General features: G+C 40.6%; 1 protein-coding gene across 1 annotated transcript in view; it reads left to right on the forward strand.

Annotated features, from left to right (window-relative positions):
* The window catches only part of LOC140195090 (BTB/POZ domain-containing protein KCTD8-like), a 74,125-nt gene extending 58,428 nt beyond the window's left edge, over positions 1-15,697 (forward strand). Inside the window, exon 2 of the mRNA XM_072252779.1 lies at positions 15,599-15,697. Coding sequence (XP_072108880.1) covers positions 15,599-15,618 — 20 coding nt within the window. The 3' untranslated portion in view covers positions 15,619-15,697. The remainder of the gene's footprint in view (positions 1-15,598) is intronic.
* The last annotated feature ends 3,997 nt before the right edge of the window (positions 15,698-19,694 follow it).

Genomic DNA, 19,694 nt, shown 5'->3' on the forward strand with positions numbered 1-19,694 from the left:
AAGCAACAGGTCTACAGCAGATGCTAACTTGTTGGCTCCTAAAATAATCCTGGAACATCTGGACAGTTAAGAATCATACATCAGGATGCTGTTTATCAATTACAGCTCAGCATCTCAAAACTAATCAGTAAACTCCAAGACCTGGGCTTCTCCAAGACCACTTGTGCAATTGGATCCTAGATTTCCTCACTTGTAGACCCCAGTCAGTCTGGATTGGCAAAAAAAAAATCTCTTCCACAATCTTCATCAGCACAGGAGCACCACAGGGTTTCCACTGCTCCTGCTCTACTCACTTTACACCTATGACTGTGTGGCTAAGTACAGCTCCAGTACCTTATACAAGTTTGCTGACAATACAAGTGTTGTGCGGTGTATCAAAGATGGTGATGAATCAACAAACAGGAGGGAGATTGAAAACTTCGCTGAGTGGTGTCATCACAACAACCTCTCACTCAATGTCAATAGACCAAAGAACTGATTGTAGAATTCCGAAGAGGGAAACCAGAGGTCCATGAGCCAGTATTCATCAGGGGATCAGAGGTGGACAGCATCGGTGACTTTAAATTTCTGAGTGTCACTATCTCAGAGGACCTGTCCCGGACCCATCATATAGATATTATTGTAAAGAAAACACAACAGCACCTCTACTTCCACTGGAGTCTGCGGAGGTTTGGCGTGTCATCGAAAACTTCTATAGATATGTGGTGGAAAGTGTGCTGACTGGCTGCATTATGGCCTGGTGTGGGGTCACCAATGCCTTTGAGTGGAAAATCCTACAAAAGGCAGTGGATTAATCCCAGTACGTCAGGGTAAAACCCTCCAAACCATTGAGCACATCTACATGAAATGTTGCTGTAGATAAGCAGCATCCATTATCAAAGAACCTCACTACCCAGGTCATGGTTTTTTCTCACTGCTGCCATCAGGTAAAAGTTACAAGTGCCTCAGGACTCGCACAACTAGGTTCAAGAACTGTTACTACCCCTCAACCATCAGTCCCTTGAACAGAAGGGGATAGCTATGCTCATTTAAGGACTCTGTTATACTGTTTTTTCATGCTTGTTATTTATTGCTATTTATTTATATTAGTATTTGCGCAGTTTGTTTACAGTTAGTTAACAGTACCTGATGCCTATAGTTTGCAGTTACTGTTCTATAGATTTGCCAAGTATGCCCGCAGAAAAAGAATCTCAGGGCTGTATGTGGTGACATGTATGTATTCTGATAATAAATTTTACTTTGTACTTTGCACTTTCTATCTTCTTTTGTTACAGGCAAGATCCCAGTGGACTTTAGAATAGCTAGTGTTGTCCATCTGTTTAAGAAAGGCGCTATCATCATTGGTAAGGAAATCACTGGGGAGGATTCTTAAAAATATGACCTACTCACATCTGGAGGTGCATAGATATATTAGGGATAGTCAGCATGGCATTGTTTGTGGGAGATTATGTCTTACAAACTTGATGAGTTTCTAGAGGAGATGATGGGGATGATTGATAACATGGGGCAGTAGATGTTGTTTACATGCATTGTAGCAAAGCTTTTGATAAGGTCCCTTGTGGTAGGCCTGTCTAGAAGATTAAATCACTGTGGAGTCCAAGGATATTTAGTAAATTAAATTCAAATTGTCTTGGCCATAGATACCAGATGGAAGTGGTGGCGAGGTGTTATTCTGTCTGGGGGTCTGTGACCAGTGGTGTTTTGCAAGTATCAGTGCTGGCATCTCTGTTGTTCATGATGTATAGAAATGAAAATGTAGGTGGGCTACGTGGCAAGTTTGCTGATGATCCAAACATTGGCAGAGTTGTGGATAGTGGGGAATGTTGCCAAGGTTGCAGCAGGATGTAAATCAGTTAGGAATACGGTCAAAGAAATGGCAGATGGAGTTTAAACAATTTGGGGATTTCAAATGCAATAGGAAAATACAGAATAACTGGCAGGACCCTGGAAAGAATTGATATATGGAGGATTCTTAGATGCAAAGCTACAGCTTTCTGAAAGCAGCAACACAAGTAGGTAGGATCATAAAATTGGTGCGTGGCTTACTTGTCTTCATTGGTTAGAGTACAGAGTAGAAAGGTTGAGAAGTAATTTTGCAGTAGTGTAGAACTTCAGACCAGCCTCTTGTGCTGTGTCATCAGCAATGGACTTCAAGGTGGATGGTCCCGAGTTTGATTCTGGCCGGGTCCCAACCTAGGCAGCAACAGTATCTGTGCAGAAAAAAGGCCTGACAACCTACTTCCGTATCTTGCCACGAGAACCCTATGGGCAACAAGACTATCCACAGGGTCGCTGTGTGTCGACGCACTCAACACCAACAGCATAGTACTGTGGTCAGGTCATGTTTGGAATTCTGGTCTTCACTTTACAGGAAGAACATGGAGGCTTTGGAGAAAGTGAAGAAGAGGTTCACTAGGATGTTGCCCAGAGGAGCGTGTATTAGCCATAGAGACACTGGAATAACTTGGATTGTTTTTTCTGGAGTGTCAAATGGTTGAGGGGAGACCCACTTGAACTGGAGAACATTATCTCTCGTTAGGTTAGAAACACAACCCAATGCTCAGTAGGAAGCAGTTAACGAGGAAAAGTTTTAGGCTGATAAATTCCAGCAACATAAGTGTACAATTGTATTTTAGCAATTTATATGTCTATGTCAGGAAAATGGATATAACCCATCTTTTGTCATTCTAAATTATTGTTATGTATTGCCATTTTGCTGGATTGGTTAATCATCAAAATACCTTAAATTTGGTTCTTCTTATTTTCAAAAATCAACTTTGTGAATTTCACTTAGAAACAAATCTACACGTTCACAGGTACCAAGAGAATGGAGGGAACATGTGCAACTGGAGAAGGTCAATCAAGCTAAAAAAAACAGGGATAAAGAATTGAAGTAAACACCCTTCAGGAAAGGATGCAGGTTAAATTAAACAAAGGCAGGGATGCAGGAAATAGAAGATATCTAAAAGTGCTTGGGTTTCATTTTGAGGCTTTTGACCTTCCTGAGTTAATTTTCAGTTTTGATACTTAATCTATTTATAACATTAGATTCTAATTAGAATCAGGGCTGCCTAATTTATTATTTGGAATGAAAGAGAGTTAAAGTTTTCAGATAATTGTCCAAACATGCTCTTCCCTCAAAGGGCACCAGAGAAATTACCATTTATTAAAGAAAGTTTTACAGCATAGATTCAAAAGAGCACAAAATGTTCATAATTTTTCCATCTAAGAGTGAACAAATAGGAGTTATTACATGGTACAATTATGTTTATGAAATTCCACTGATTTAAGAAGTCACTAACCCATTTAAAATAATTAATAAACACATTTATTTATAATTATTGTGAAATGATTGGAGTTTACTAGCTATAAGGAGAAGTTGGACAAACTCGGATAATTTTCACTAGAGTGTTGGAGGCCGACGGATGAACTGATAACTCGATATAAAGTTATAGAAGACATAGATTTGGTACACTTGTCAGCGTCATCCTACGTTGGAAGTATCAAACATGAGAGGGCGAGAGAGGGAAAGTTTAAGGAAATTGTGCGAGGCATTTTTTTTACCAGAGAGTGGGAGGTGCTCATAATGTGCTCTCAGAGAGAAGTGGTAGAAGCAGTTATGAGACAGACACATGAATAGGCAAGGAATAGAGCGATACAGACCATGTGCAGGCAGATGTGACCCATTCAACTGGCGCAGGCACGGTGGGTTGAAGGACCCATTTCTGCACTGTATTATTCCATTTTCTACTTTATATGTATTAACATGAACATGACTAGGATCATATAATGCAATCCTGAATATGAAAACGAACATGAAATATGAGCGACACACATAAAATGCTGGAGGAACTCAGCAGGCCAGGCAGCATCTATGAAAAAAAGCACAGTTGACGTTTCAGGCCAAATCCCAGGAGAAAAGAGCTGAGGAGTAGGTTTGAAAGGTGGGCGGAGGGGAGAGAGAAATGCCAGGTGATTGTTGAAACTAGGAGGGGGAGGGATGAAGCAAAGAGCTAGGAAGTTGATTGGTGAAAGAGACAGAGGCTATGGAAAAAAGAAAACGGGGGGAGGGTAGGAACACTGGAGGGAGGCGATGGGCAGGCAAGGAGATAACATGAAAGAGGGACAAGGGGATGGCAAATGGGGAAGTGGGGGTCATTACTGGGTTTGAGAAATCAATGTTTATGCCATCAGATTGGAGGCTACCCAAACAGCCTAAGTGTGGCCTTATCCCGACAGTGGAGGAGGATATGGATGGACATACGTATCGGAATGGGAATGGGAAGTGGAATTAAAATGGGTGGCCACTGGGAGATCCCACTTGTTTTGGTGGACAGAGTGTGGATGCTCGGCAAAGTGGTCTCCCAATCTACGCTGGGTCTCACCAATATTCAAGAGGCCATACCAGGAGCATCGAACACAGTATATGACCCCAACAGGCTCACAGGTTAAGTGTCACCTCACCCGGAAGGACTGTTTGGGGCCCCGAACGGTAGTGAGGGAGGAAGTGTAGGGGCAGGCATAGCACTTCTTCCGCTTGCAAGGATAAGTGCCAGGAGAGAGATCAGTGGGGATGAATGAATGGACAAAGGGGTCGCGTGGGGAGCGATCCCTGCAGAAGACAGAAAGTGAGAGGGGATGGAAGGATGTGTTTGGTGGTGGGATATGAAATACAAAATGGATTCTGGTAAGGTTAATTGACTGACATTTATGAAATCAAAATTGGCTTTCGTTATGTTATTTGCAAGGGAAATGGTGTGACTTTGATTTCTCCAGAGGGTGTATGTTTCAAACCCTGATAAAAGATTTGGAGATGATATTTTTCGCACTATGTGCATGAGGTTTCGCAAGTGATAATGGGCCTGATATTTAGATGCAAACGGTCACATTCCATTTTATTGTCAAGAGCACAACTTCTGACATACTGCTGTTTATCTGGTTGAAATGATCGAGAAATGGTACAAACCTCACGACCACGAGTCCGTTTGTAATCAAGTTTTCCATATAGTAACTTTGCACCATTATTCACAACTGTGCCAGTGTAGGGAACATATACAATAAGAGTCGAAGATATTGTTTGTCTGTGTAAGCTGAGAAGAAACAGGTAATTAAAAGGAAGTGTATGATAGAGGCAAACTTTCTTACTGCCTGTGGAAGGCTGAAAGGTCATCTTAATCACACAAGATTAAACTGGAAGCAAATAAGGGGAAAATGACAAGGAGGGAGCAGGATGAAACATCTCAGCATTTGACCCCATGTAAGTTGATGGCTGATGTTTAGGGAGTGTTCCCTTTCTTGTCATTAAACTACAGCAACAAAAAAGATAGAACTTGCATGAATATTTCATTTTTCATGAACTGAAGAAATCTCAAGGAACTTTGCAAGTAGTTTTTCTTTGAAGTGCTCCCATTGTTATAATGTAGAAAAGATGGAAAGGAGGGACTAGACACCTCCCACGCTCCCAACCTTCCTGTTGTTATTTAATATGAAACCATTGATCTTTACATCCATCTGAGACATCAGGGCGACTTTTTCTTTCCTCAAGTGACAGCACTTCCAACCTCTAGTATCCACTCACTCCCTGGAGGGAAAGCCTCAGTTTCATGCTACAAGGGCTAGATCATGGCTGGTCTCTTAGCAGTGATGCTATAGCTACCTACTGAATGTTGAAATGACTAGATGGGATGGATGTGGAGAGGGTGTTTCGAATGGTGGAGTTATCCAGAACTAAAGGGCACAGCCTCAAAATTGAAGGATGACCTTTTAGAACAGAGGTAAGGAGGATTTTTTTTAACCAGCAAGTAGTGAATCTGTGGCATGCTCTGCCACGGACTGCGGTGGAGGCCAAGTCCGTGGGTATATTTAAGGCAGAAGTTGGTTGTTTCCTGATCGGTCAAGGCATCAAAGGATATGGTGAGAAGACAGGTGTATGGGGTTGACTGGGACCAGGATTAGCCAAGGTGGAATGGGGGAGCAGACTTGATGGGCTGAATGGCCTAAATCTGCTCCTACGTCATAAGGTCTTATGGTCTACAGCTGAGACCCCATTTAACAGGTTGCTTTGAATGGAGCTCCACGTGTTATGGATTTGTGAAAATCCTTTAACTCCCAATGGTTAAGAATGGAGCTGAAGTGACTGATGATGGACTGCTTTTGATCCAATAATGCATAGTCTTGCAATCATGATTTATTGTGACTGGGGTCGTTCTTTACTTTTATTCGTTTACAAGAGTTGAGCATCAGTAGCAAGGTGAATTTTTAAAGCTCATTCCCAAAAGACCTAGAACCAAATCATTGTTTTGATAAAGATAGAGTACTTCCACGGTACTGTTGGCTGGGGAGTTCCAGGAGTTAGATCGAGACCTCAGGAGAACAATGGTAGTCCGAGTCAGTATGGTGTGTGGTGTAGATTGAGCTTGTCAGTTGTGGTCAATGCACTTGCTGTCCTCAACCTTTGAAGTGATTAAGTGAAGAGTTGTTGAAGAACCTTTGGTGCGTTGGTGCAGTGCATTTTGTACATTGCAAACACTGAAGCTACACTTCTCCAGCAGGGGAGGCAATCGATATTTAGGGTGGTGAATGAGTACCAGACAAATACATTTCTTTGTCTCGGTTGAAGTTGCGCTTCAGTTGCTGTTAGAGCTACACTCATATATAAATGCAGAAAGTATTCCACCACATCTCAGTGGGCCTTGTAACTTGTGCAAAAGGCTTGGGGAGTTAAGAGGTGAATCATTCTCTCCAGGATTACTATCTTTTATTATTATATCATCACAACAGAGCTGACTGACTCTGTCCTTACCATTAAATACCCATTGCATTAATCCTATCCTAATCCCATTTTACTATTCAGTTATAGACCCTTTGGCCTATCTAGTCCATGTCGAATTGTTATTCTGCCTGGTCCATCTGACCCACACCCAGACCATAGTCTCCATACCCCTCCGATCCACGTACTTATCCAAACTTCTAAACAATCGTACCTGCATCCATAACTTCCCACTGGCAGCTCATTCCACCTTTGTACCAGCCTCTGAGTGAAGAAGTTCCACCTCAGGGTTCCCTTAAGTATTTGACCTTTCACTCTTAACCTATAACCTCCAGTTCCAATTTCGCCCAACCTCAGCATTTACCTTATCTATACCCAGATTATTTTGTGTACAGTATCTCTGTCAAATCTCCCATCATTTTTCTACTTCATAGGGAAAAAAGTCCTAAATCTTAAATTTCATATTTCACCAAACATGCCGTTCACCTCAAATGTTACTCAATACTGTATACCAAACCCCTATCACTTGTCCTCAGGCTGCACCTATGAAACAGGATTCATACACTTAATAATGTTGCAAACACTATTCACAACTTGCACAACTTGGCAGCTCATTCTCCCCACATTCTCATCAACTCCTGTTTACCACTCATCTTAAAGCTGCCTTCATTTCACCTACATTAGAAAATCAGTGCTCTCTTCCATGTTCAGACCAAGACTGTAATGTGCCTGCGAGAATAAAGGTTCTGGCAAAATCAGAAGTGACCACGGTTGAGGACATTGGAAAGCAAGTTCCACATAACTGCTCTGTCAACAGATCAATAACCTTCCTGTCCTAACAGAAGGTCACCAACCTGAAATATAATCTCAACAGCACCTTTCATCACTTTTGCTATTAATTGAGAGTAGATTGTGTGGGTGATAGATCAGTCCTGTTTTCTGGAAAGAAGATGTGTTTGATTTGATAGCTTTTGGACTGATGTGATGGGTGTTATTTTCTGGGATTTGGATATATAACACCTCTCATATTGTTTGTTTTGCCTCAAACTTTAACCACATCAGGAAGTGCATTCTAGGAAATCCATTGATGCCACAAATTGAGCAAAGGGAAAGAAATCAAATAACATAAGCAAGTGAAAAGTCTATAGCGCAAATAGATTTGATATTCTTTCCTTGAACTTCAAAATCTTAAACTCATTTACACATAATTCAGTACAGGTAGTACACCGTTTGATTGTTGCCTGTGGGGCCTGCTGGGTGAAAATGAAGTGGAAGCTGTAATTACCTTGGGTTGCAATTATTATGTTCAAATAACACACCTTTTAGTTTCGTTTAGGCTACATCCACACTAGACCGGATAAATCTGTAACCGACGCTTTTTCTCTTCGTTTTGACTCTCTGTCCACACTGAAATGGCGTTTTCCTCCCCCGAAAATGGAGTTTTTCAAAAATGCTCTCCAGAGTGAATAAATCTGAAAACGCTTACTGGCCGGTGTAGTGTGCGCAGGGTAACCGGTTCTTTTTAAAAACGCTGTCATGACGTGCCGGAACAGATGGTGGCGGCAGTGTAGCATTTCATTGTTTTCTTGAACGCAAACTCCAACACCACAACAACAATGGCGGACAGCTTCATGCGTGTGTTGTTTACTTTGCTATCTACGTTAATTTCAACCCCCCACACAACCTAACAATTTCAGAACAGATGGCAATGAGACTGAAGCGAGAAGAGTTAGAAATGTACTCACCAAATACTTTGACCCATAATTTACTGAATACTGAATAAATAAGTATACTCACTTTGCCCTGTTTTCTGTCCTTGCTTGTATGGAGGTGATTTACCTATTTATGCAAGTACTTCTCTGACAATAGATGCGTAACAGCCTGATATAACATTGTATGGAAATACAAGACAACACTGATGCAGACATGTTTTATACATTTAACAAGGTGCTTTATTAATGTATTGCTTGTGCAAACACTCAATAGATGCAATTGTCACTGCTTCCAAAATGTCATTTTTAAGAAGTAGCTTATGTTTGGCATAGATGTGAAAATGTTAAGGCCGAAAAAGGAAAATTGTAAGCTTCACTTTTACTCAGGTAAAAATAAAATCACTTTTGCCCAATAACTCGTTTTATTGGACATGTTAAATACAGCAAAATAATACAGAACGACATGGCAAAAGTAAAGGCAAATAAATGAGGTAACAGCAAATCTCACTTTTGCCCAGTAACAAGCCTTATTGCATTTAGTTGTAGCTGTCATCCCTTTCATCCGTGAAGAGACTATGGCTGTAGGAAATGTTTCCAGGGTGACCCCTCTGTGGGAGAGGGGAAGATGTTGATGGGGCCACCGGGAAGTCTGTGTGTCTGTATGTGTAGCTGTTGTAGTGGCTGTGAGGCTGGGTATTGTGGCGGTGAAAAGTACTGGGGGGGAGCCATCATATTCCTCATCATTGCAAATCCCTCTGCAACAGAGTTAGTCAGTTTTTCAATGTTCGTCGTCAGCCGGGTCATACTGTCCGTGAACTCCCTGTCGGTTGCCTCCATACGCTCCAGTATTTGTTTTTTAGTTTTAAGTCCTCATGCACGAGAGCCAACAGCTGCCCATTGTTTGGCAATTTCCTTTGAAGATTTTCTAGTCTGTAACTGGACAAACGCGCACCAAGTCTTTCGCAGTGAGTTCCACACCAAACATGACGCAGCCATCACCTGTTGCTTGGTCCAAGCTGTCGGAGTTAGGTGTTCTTGTCGAAGCGGGTGAATTTTGTGGATGTGTCCTACGCATGCCCAGTAGGAGGAGATTCACCCAAATACCCGCTTTAATGTGGACGGAGGTATTTTCAAATACGCCTGTTGTGAACGCCTATCGTTTTTACGCAAAATCGGCGTTTTCAAAATAATCTGGTCTAGTGTGGACGTAGCCTTAGGAATCTTTTGTACCCATCCTTTCACATTAGAAATGCATCCCATTTGCATTAAGTGCAAACACCTGACATTACACATCTGAATCACTCCTCTGCAATTATCGTCAAAGAAATAATAAAGCAGAGGAGTGAGAGGTGAGAACCGGTCCTTTGGGTCATTGGATTGAAAAGAAAAAAAAATCTGCAGATGCTGGAAATCTGAAATAAGAATTGAAAATGTTGGAAACATTCGGCAGGTCAGGCAGAGTCTGTGGAGGCCTGAACAGGGTAAACAACCTTACCTTCTAACAAAGGGTCACCAACATGAAGTAAGATGCTGTCTGACCTGCTACTTCCAGCATTTTCTGTTTATGAATCCGTTAGAGAATTGACCTATGTATAATGTTTTCTCGGGATTGCACTGTGGGGTGGGGGCGGTGGAGAAGAAGTGCATGTGCAAGCAGTTCCAGCTTTTCATCTGACAGTAATCGCAGCTGCTCCCTCAGAAGTAATACGATTTTCTGAGGATACTAACAATTCTCCTGCTTTTTCTGATTAAACTGGAAATTCTGATGAACTTCCATGAGGAACCCAAATGGAATTAATTGTTCAATTCTTGCAAGTATGCACTGCCTCTCACACTAGGAACATTAACAGATGAACAAAGGAAAGAATGCTTCCATTCACTATAATTTTCTAATTAAACAAAAATACTGTTGTTTGGAAAAGGAATTGTCAGCTTCGCATTTTTGAAGTCAGATATACACATACGGTACATACTCTGAATGTAATTCCAAACACTCTGAAAACATGTCTAAAATCTAATTCTAGTTTGATAAAAGCAACTTTGAATACAACAATGTCTTTTCCAAATCTTTTGTACACCTTTGAATTTTGTTTAATTTGTCTGGAATAATACTGATAATACATAATGCACAGCCAAGGTTAAGATTTACTGTGAGCGCCAATTTTCAGATATCGAAATGAAAATTAGGCATTAAAGTAGAGTGTAGATTAGTTGTAGCAATACAGAGTATCTTGTATCTGGAGGTTATTATTAACTATAAAAACATATTTTTCCAAATAAACTTTTCAACTCAGTGTGCATTTCATTTCACACAACACTCTCCTCTTTTTTATACATCATATTCTTTGAAATACTCAGCAAATATGAAGGGCAAGGACTGAACAATCAGCCTGCAATTCGAGGATGTTATGGAAAGCCAGAAAAAACAAATTTAATGGATTCTTGCTGATAATTGTTATGCTGAGGTTTTCAAAGCAGAACCCCTGCTTGGATCTAATTTAGCATTTGTTTTCATTACCTGTATGTTCATCATCATCTGACTGTTTCACATAATTAACATATTCTATTCTTTCAAATTTCTGCAAGAAAAGCGTACTTAAAGTTAATCTGACTGTTGACTGAAGGCAGGGTTCATCGCACTGAAATCCAAGATAGCAATCTACTGTCCTCATAGAAGTACAGGGGCTCTTTAGGTTACAAATAACCTGATTTACAAATATCTGACTTCATGCAAATTTCCCCATACATTTTTAAAGCATTTTTCAAACTAGTAATAAAATGTTTCATGGTATTCATTAATGACTGAATACAATATGTACTCCATTGGTTTAATTATGGCTCATATTAGGGTGATTAATAAATGATGAGTATAGTTTCAGTATGTTCCAATCGTTTTATGTTGTCACCGAACCCACACATAAACTGCATTCAACCCATTCTGTTCATATCAAGTTTATTGTCATTCAGCCATAAACATTTATACCACCCAATAAATTAAAGTCAATTTATTATCAAAGTACATGTATGCCATCATATACAACCCTAAGATTTGCTCTCCATATTGTACTGCCAGGCTTGCATATTGAGACAGCTAAGATGCAAATATCAATGGTCAACTCTGATTGATGGGGGCCCTTACCACACTGTACCTATGGTCATATGCCCATATTCCATTCTGAAGGACACCAATGGAAACTTTAACCTATCCCATTCCACCTTTTCATAATTTCAAAGAAAGACTTAATATCACCTCATAATCTATTGTGCCAGAATGCACTTGTGTCAAAGTAAGGGTATATTTGAGTTAATATTCTCCCCTTTTAATGCTCCCATCTATTCAGAGGAATGGTGTATCTCCTTTAAGATCTTCCATTTTGGAAGGAAATTGCAACCGCAGTGGAAGGAACTGACAAATTTGAACTGCTGTGAGGTTGGATCTGGTCTGTGAGTGTCAGCTGTCATGGGTGGAAGTGGAGGGTGATGTTGGGGAAGTAGTGTTGGTTCAGGGAGGAGGGAGTATCTGGAAAAGGAACTGGAGATGGAGGGTTTGGGAGGTTGGAATGAAGTTGAATCTAGATCTGAAAAATAGAAAAAGAAACATAATATTGGAATAATTTCAAGTGATGAGAGGCAGAGTGGGATATTTTGAAAAAGAAAAGAAGAATTCAGGGTGTTGTTTAAATTTCACCTGGAACAGCCTACTATCAATCCCATTAAATTAACTACAGGGCTAAAGCTGGCCGTAGGGAATATAGATGGCGCTTGTACTTTAAGATGAGGTAATGTGTTTATTGTTTGTAAGGATAAGAAACCATGTAAGAAGGTATTATGTTTGAAGACTTTATTTATGTTGCCTAATGAAAATAGAGGTATTGGGGGTGTTATAATGGGTGTTCAGGTGGAGATTTTATTAGAAGAGGTTAAATCTCATTTATTGGGAGGCAAGGTTAAGGAGATAAAAAGATTGTAAGTTGTCTGAAATGAGGAATGGGTAGATTGTTTATCCATATTGGCATATTTTGAAGAGGTGAAGCTACCTGATAAAGTTAGTTTGGGGTATGTTAGTTATAATGTATGAGCTTGTGTTTCACCTCTGCTTAGATGTTACAGATGTCAGTGATTTGGACATATTCTAGCAATATGTCATGGGAAGCAAAGGTGTAGTAAGTGTGGTGAGGAACATAAGTAAGAAGATTGTGAATGCATAAGATTTAATTGTTGCAGTTGCAGAGGAGAACATAGTGCAGCATATAGAGAATATGAAGTGCTTAAGAAGTTAGCTAACGTTCAACAGGCTACAGTTAGGAACATCTTATGCAGAGGCCGTGCAAAAAATTAAACTGGAGGTTGATAAAGTATTGCCAGTCAGAGAACAGTATGCAAAGTCAGTGGCTATATGTCGGCATCATCGTTCTCTTACTAAAGATATTTTACCAATTGATAAAATGAAGTTTGTGATATTTATAATGGATGTGGTGAATTGTACTGCTCAGAGAGCTAATCATACTGAGCAAGTTAAAATTATTGTGAACACTGCTGAAAAGTACCTAGGTATAACTGGTGATTTGTGGGAAGCTATAAATGAAGATCTGATGGTGGGATATCTGTATTTCAGTCTCTTCGTGAAGGTACATAATGGGTATAAAAATATTGCAGTGGAATGCGAGAAGCCTGATTTTTAATGGTCAAAAGTTTATGAAGTTTATTTCTGATGTATGAAATCCACCCAATATCATATGTATTCAAGAAGCCTGGTTGTTCCCACATTTAAGTTTTTCACTGCAGGATTATATTGTAATTAGGTGTGATAGCTTAGTTGGTAGATAGGGCAGTGTTGCAAGTTTTATAAGGAAAGGGTTAGGATATAGAGTTGTGCATGTGTATGAAATATATGAGGCACTTGTAGAAGTATTTGATTCAACAGGTAGGGGTATTAAAGTGGTAAATTTTTACAACACTTGTGGAAAGCTTTTTAGGTATTTCCCATCCTGTGCGTCCTAATGATGGGAAAGGTACGAGATATAATGTTCCTAATAGTTCAGAAACTGCTATAGATTTAACTTTAGTTTTGAACATTCAGGCTGGAGTGAGTGAGTGGGATGTCATGGGAGATGAAACATTGGGGAGTGATCATTTTCCTTTATTTATAAGCTTAGGTTTGGATTTATATAGGTGACAGGAGGCCACTTTTAGGTGGTGGAATTTTGGTAAAGCAAATTGGGAGAAGTTTAAGGTTTTATGTGATGAACGTCTGTCAGGGCTGAATGTTGAGGATGACGTGGATTTCTGCAGTGAAAGGTTAAGTCACGTTATTTATCAAACTGCGTGGAAGTGATTCCAATTTAAAAAGGCATTAATAGGAGGAAGGCTGTACCAGGGTGGACAGAGGAGTGTGCAGAGGCTTTCAGGGAGAGAAACAAGGTGTTTAGGAAAATTGAGATGTATCACTCCCTGAGTGACCTTATTAAGTATGGTGAGAAGAGTGGTGAAGGTTGCGAAAAAGGTTTACTGGAGGTCATATTGTGGTAATATTAGAAGGGATATTAAAGTTGGAGATGTTTGGGGAATGACTAAGAAAATAGGGGAGGGATGGATTCATAGAGGTAATAACATTCCAGTATTGATTAATATTGGAATTGATTTAATTCCAGCATTGATTAAAGAACATTTCAGTATTGATGATTGTTACTGAAATAGAGAAGGTTAAGTTACTGGCTCGGTCATTTGCTGCAATTCATAATCAGATAATTTAAGTAAAGAAGCTGAACAATGTAGGGGTAAGGTTCTGAGTGAACACCCTGATGTGTTGGAAGCCAGCTGTAGCAATGATAGGATTAGTGATGTAGAGTTTTCTTTGTGTGAATTTAAGAAGGTCAGACAGCTGCAGGAAAGGATGATGTATGTTATTGTATGTTTAAGCATATGGCTGACAACTCTATTGGGATAATAGTAAAATTTTTGAATCATATTTGGAGCTTAGGCTATCTTCCCTCCTCATGGAAAATGGCAGTAATAGTGCCTATTCTAAAACCTGGAAAACCCCTGTCGGATATGTCTAGTTATAGACCAATATCACTAACATCCCATTTGTGTAAACTTGTGGAACATAAGGTAATAGAGTGGTTGAATTACATTTTGGAAAAGAGAGGTGATATAGTGTTTTATTAGAGCAGATTTCGGAAGGGTAGGATAACATTGGATTCAGTTTTACATTTGGAAGATGATATTAGGAAAACACAGGTTAATAAAGAAGTTGTAATAGCAGTATTTTTGATGTAGGAAAAGCATATGATATGTTAAGGAGGGAAGGACTTTTGATTAAGTTATGGAAATTAGGAATAAGAGGAAGGAGAAATAACTTCCTACTGAGTTTTTTATTTAGAAGTCTATGTGGGTAAAGATGGGCAAGGTATAGTCGGAGTTCTATGAGATGGAGGGTGGGATGCCACAGTTAGTATTTGTAACCCTTTATTGTTTAACCTTCTGATAGTTTCTCTGCAAGGTGTGGGTAAATCACTTTTTGCAGATGATGGAGCTTTATTGATTAGAGGTAGAAATTTCAATTTAACTGTATATAGGATGCAATTAGCGATTAATAAGGTCAAACAGTGGGCAACTAGATGGAACTTTACACTTTCAGTAGCTAAAACACAAGTTGTGTGTTTTACAATGAGGATCAATAGACCTACACTTGATTTGAAATTATATGGTCAAACTCTTGAAGTGTCAGTGGTAAGATTTCTCAGCATGTAGCTGGATAATAAGCTGGCATGGAAGCACCACATCAGTAAAATAATTAATAAATGTAAAGGGGCATTAGATATCCTTGGGTGTCTATGTGGGTATCCTTGGGGTGCTACATGGAAAGCTTTATTGATCATTTATATTTATTTACTTAAATCTGTACTTGATTATAGTTGTGTGGTTTATAGTGTGGTGATATCACATGCAATGATGTGCCAGTACATGACTGGACAGAGCACTGAGCATGTGCAGGATTGCCAGATTGTTCCAGCACGTGGCTGGGTTAAGGTGTTTGTTTATTACTGTAAATAAAAGTTCTGTAATTCTTCCAGAATATGATTCTTTACTGTTAACCCATGGTATGTTTAAACAGAAGTGGTTCTGGAAGAATAATATGGGAGAATTGAGAATCGAGAATCGAAGTTAATGGAAAAAAAAAGAGAAGAAAAAAGTTTGAACTGGAAACGTTAAAATGGAAGGTTTACAACCCCCACAAAAATTTCAGCTGACTGGCAATGTAGCTGAGAATTGGAGGATATTCAAGCAGCAGTTTGAACTGTACTAATCAGCGATCGATTATGAAGAAAAATTGGAAAAAAACAAAGCTGTACTTTTGCTCCATGTAATCGGGAATGACGCAGTAGAGGTATACAGGTTTCCCCCACCATCTGAAGGTAGGGCGTTCCTATGAAATGGTTCGTAAGACGAAATATCGTAAAGCAAAGAAGCAATTACCATTTATTTATATGGGAAAATTTTGTGAGCGTTCACAGACCCAAAAATAACCTACCAAATCATGCCAAATAACACATAAAACCTAAAATAACAGTAACATATAGTAAAAGCAGGAATGATATGATAAATACACAGCCTATATAAAGTAAAAATACTTTTCCACAATCATTACTCAACTGTTCTCCGTAGCAAAAATCTCACACAAGCGCCATCAGCAGAAAATCTCACGCAAGCGCTGTTGGCAAAAACACTCTCTCCAGTGACCTTTAAGCTATGAAGCTGCCAAATCATACCAAATAACACGTAAAAATACACAGCCAATATAAAGTAGAAATAATGTATGTACAGTGTAGGATCACTTACGGGAATCGGGACAGTGCAGAGCACACTGATGATGGTGTGTTAGACTGAGTCATCACAGGTTGGGTGGTGCAGTGGCCCCCACCCTCCAGGCCGCTGAGCGATACATTGCCGCAAAGCATGCAGGAATGCAGCGGTAGCCGGGAGGCACACAGCAGATCTTTAAGATGTTACCTAACCGGCAACAATGAATATCAATCAAGAGAGATTATATAAAAACAACCAAACATTTATTAAGCATGTGTAAACGATAAGGAAAAAAAACAAAGGAAAACTTTGGATGTCCTGACGAAGGGTCTCGGCCTGAAACGTCGACTGCACCTCTTCCTACAGATGCTGCCTGGCCTGCTGCGTTCACCAGCAACTTTGATGTGTGTTGCTTGAATTTCCAGCATCTGCAGAATTCCTGTTGTTTGTTTTTTTTTAAAGGAAAACTTTAACCGGAGGTTAACAGGTACGCAGCCGTTCACCCACTCTACTCGGCTCTGGTTCTCAAAGCGTAAAATGCGAAAACAGTTCTTAAAGCGATACAGTCAGATATAGTTCTTAAAGCGATAACTTCGAAAGTCCAACAGCTTACACATTCAATTGGGAGAGACTTCTCTGGAGAAAGATTTCTTCACCGACGCACCTTTCCTGCTGGTTCTGTCCACAGGATTCCCGATGCCGAAAATAAACAGTTTAAATCAACTGACCTTAAATCCCTTTAGAGAGAGAGAGCATCTTTTTGCATGAACTCATTGCCCTATTGCAAGAGTTATCTCAATGCAGGTTCTCTCCTACAAATACTCAATAAGGTCGATTCTTTATTAAACTACCAAACGATGCCGACTTCTCTTGATCCTTCACTTCGATGAATTCTTCACTCTCCCTTCAAAACTGTCAGAATTGTGTGAATTGGCACTTCCAGCCACAAATTTCCAGTCCAAGTAATATGGAATCTTTCAACAGAACGTACAACCGTTTTAAAAATGAAACTGCGTCACAAAAACGAACACGCAACAGAAACGGAGATACAGTACGTTCTACCTGGAAATCTACAAACTCAAAAGCCTACTGCATCACCTGAGTCGACCGTTATATAGTCACGGGGGCACATGTCATCATGTGACCTCACATCGGTGGGAAAATCACATCAGGTGACCTCCAAAAGACCATTACAGCATTCTCACAAAAAAAAACAGATCTCCTTGAGCATGTAACAAAGAAAAAAGCTGAAATAAACATGCTAATTAATTAGGTGCCGCCCGGCACGTAATTGTCCGCCCAGATCAGTGCCGACTTCCGATTGCGTCGTCTCTGATCTGGGCCGACAATTACGTGTCAGCGGCACCTAATTCACTAGCATGTTTAATTTGGCTTTTTTCTTAAAGATGTCCTGTGTACCTCCCGGCTACTGTTGCATTCTCCGCGAATCGGTATCTGTCCGTGGCCTGGAGGTTGGGGTGGTAGGACTCTGGGGTGTCATCTCGTCATTGTCTGTTTCCATTAGAGCAGGCAGCTCATCTTCTCCTATGACTGCCTGCCTTGATGTCGAAGGTCGAGGTTCGTCATCTGCTGTGGCTGATGTGGAAGGCTTACTTGACTGCTGAGCCTCGCGTATTTTTCTATCATACAGTTCTTTGTAAGGACTCAAACCATCCTGCAAATATCCCCTAAACCGACGTACCCTTTCAAAATTAAAGTCGTACTTTATCATTACTCATTCGGTTTCGATTGTTATCCTTTTTTCTTTGTTACGTACCCCGTAACTGGGTTGCCAAACCAGCAGAAATGGATCACTCAGTTGGAGTCTGGATTACTAGAAGTAAGAAAGTTTTATTAAAGAAACAAGCAACACAGTAATCAAAAGGATAATAAATGCAACAGTTCAGCAATGATAAACACACATGTGCACAGAATTAAGATAACAGGATCAATCAAGCTCTATCGTTGTCTAGGGGTAAATGACCAATTTCAAAGTGACACAAAGTCCAGTTCAATTTAGTTCAGTTTGCAGTAATCGTTGCCGTGGCGATGGACAATGTGGGGGGAAGGAGAGAGAGAACGAGAACGACTGATCATTCAGAACGGCTTCCACTCACAGACCTGCGATATTGCTCACAAGCAGCTTTCGGGCGAGTCCTTTGTGATGTCACCTGAGGTCACCGACTGTGACCCCTCCTCCAGATGCGGTCGATCCTCTGCAGTGAACCCGGCACCCAAGCAAGGGCGGACACACACCAGGTTCCCGCTGATCGTACCTTTCCACCCTGTGCGATTGTGGCCCGGTACTTCCCACCGACTCGTGAGAGGCGCACTGCTTCCAGGGTCTCGTTACCTCGAGTGTCGTGTGTCTTGCCTTAGTGAACCTGTCCCTTTTTATCCCCCTGCTGGGGTATCGCCTGTCCATCACTTCAAACAGTTCAGGGTTCAAAGGGGGAGCCGCTCTAGACAGCTCTCTCTCCCGTCCCTTCATTACACATCTCCAGATCGCCTGTCCATCACTTCAAACAGTTCAGGGTTCAAAGGGGGAGCCGATCTTGACAATACCCAGACTGATGGCTCCTTCAGTAACACCTCCAAATGCTGCTTCATTGTGTGCCTTATCTCTCCCTCCCCTGAGGACAGGTGGCAGACCAACTGCTGATGCCTCTGGTGCTAGCCCAGGCCAGCAAACATCTTAATTTATGTGTATTCTCATCACACTTCCCCCCTTTAAGGATTTTTACCGAGGTAAAAATTACAAACATGAGTGCATTATTTGATACACACAAATATACATCTTTATCAGCTATTTGGCTAATACAGAGAATTTGAAGTTGTCAGCACCTTGACAGACAGTCAGCAATCACATTTTCCATGCCTTTTATATGTAAATTTTTATATCAAATTCCTGTAGCACCAGACTCCAACTTAGCAATCTTTTGTTTTTATCTTTCATAGTGGCCAAAAACACTAATGGGTTGTGGTCAGTGTAAATTACCAGTGGTTTCCGTGCCGGGCAAATATAAACTTCAAAATGTTGTAATGCTAGTATGATGGCCAGTAGCTCCTTTTCCACAGTGGAATAGTTCCTCTGATGGGTATTAACTTTCTTAGAAAAGTAAGCGACTGGGTGCTCAACCCCCTCTTTGTCTGTCTGCAACAGCACCGCCCCAGCAGCTTCGTCGCTAGCATCTGTTGCTAGGGAGAAGGGTTTTGATGGTGACAGGATGGTGACACAGAATCGCCTTCAGACTCTCGAAGGCTTGTTGACAAAGGTCGTTCCACACAAACTTCGCATTCTTTGGCAAAAGCTTAGTGAGAGGGACAGTAATTTCCGCAAAGTTTTTGCAGAACTTCCTGTAGTACCCCACCATCCCCAAGAACCTTCTCAGGGCTCTCTTGTCTGT

Source organism: Mobula birostris, chromosome 3, assembly GCF_030028105.1.
Source record: "Mobula birostris isolate sMobBir1 chromosome 3, sMobBir1.hap1, whole genome shotgun sequence".
NCBI classification, from domain to species: domain Eukaryota; kingdom Metazoa; phylum Chordata; class Chondrichthyes; order Myliobatiformes; family Myliobatidae; genus Mobula; species Mobula birostris.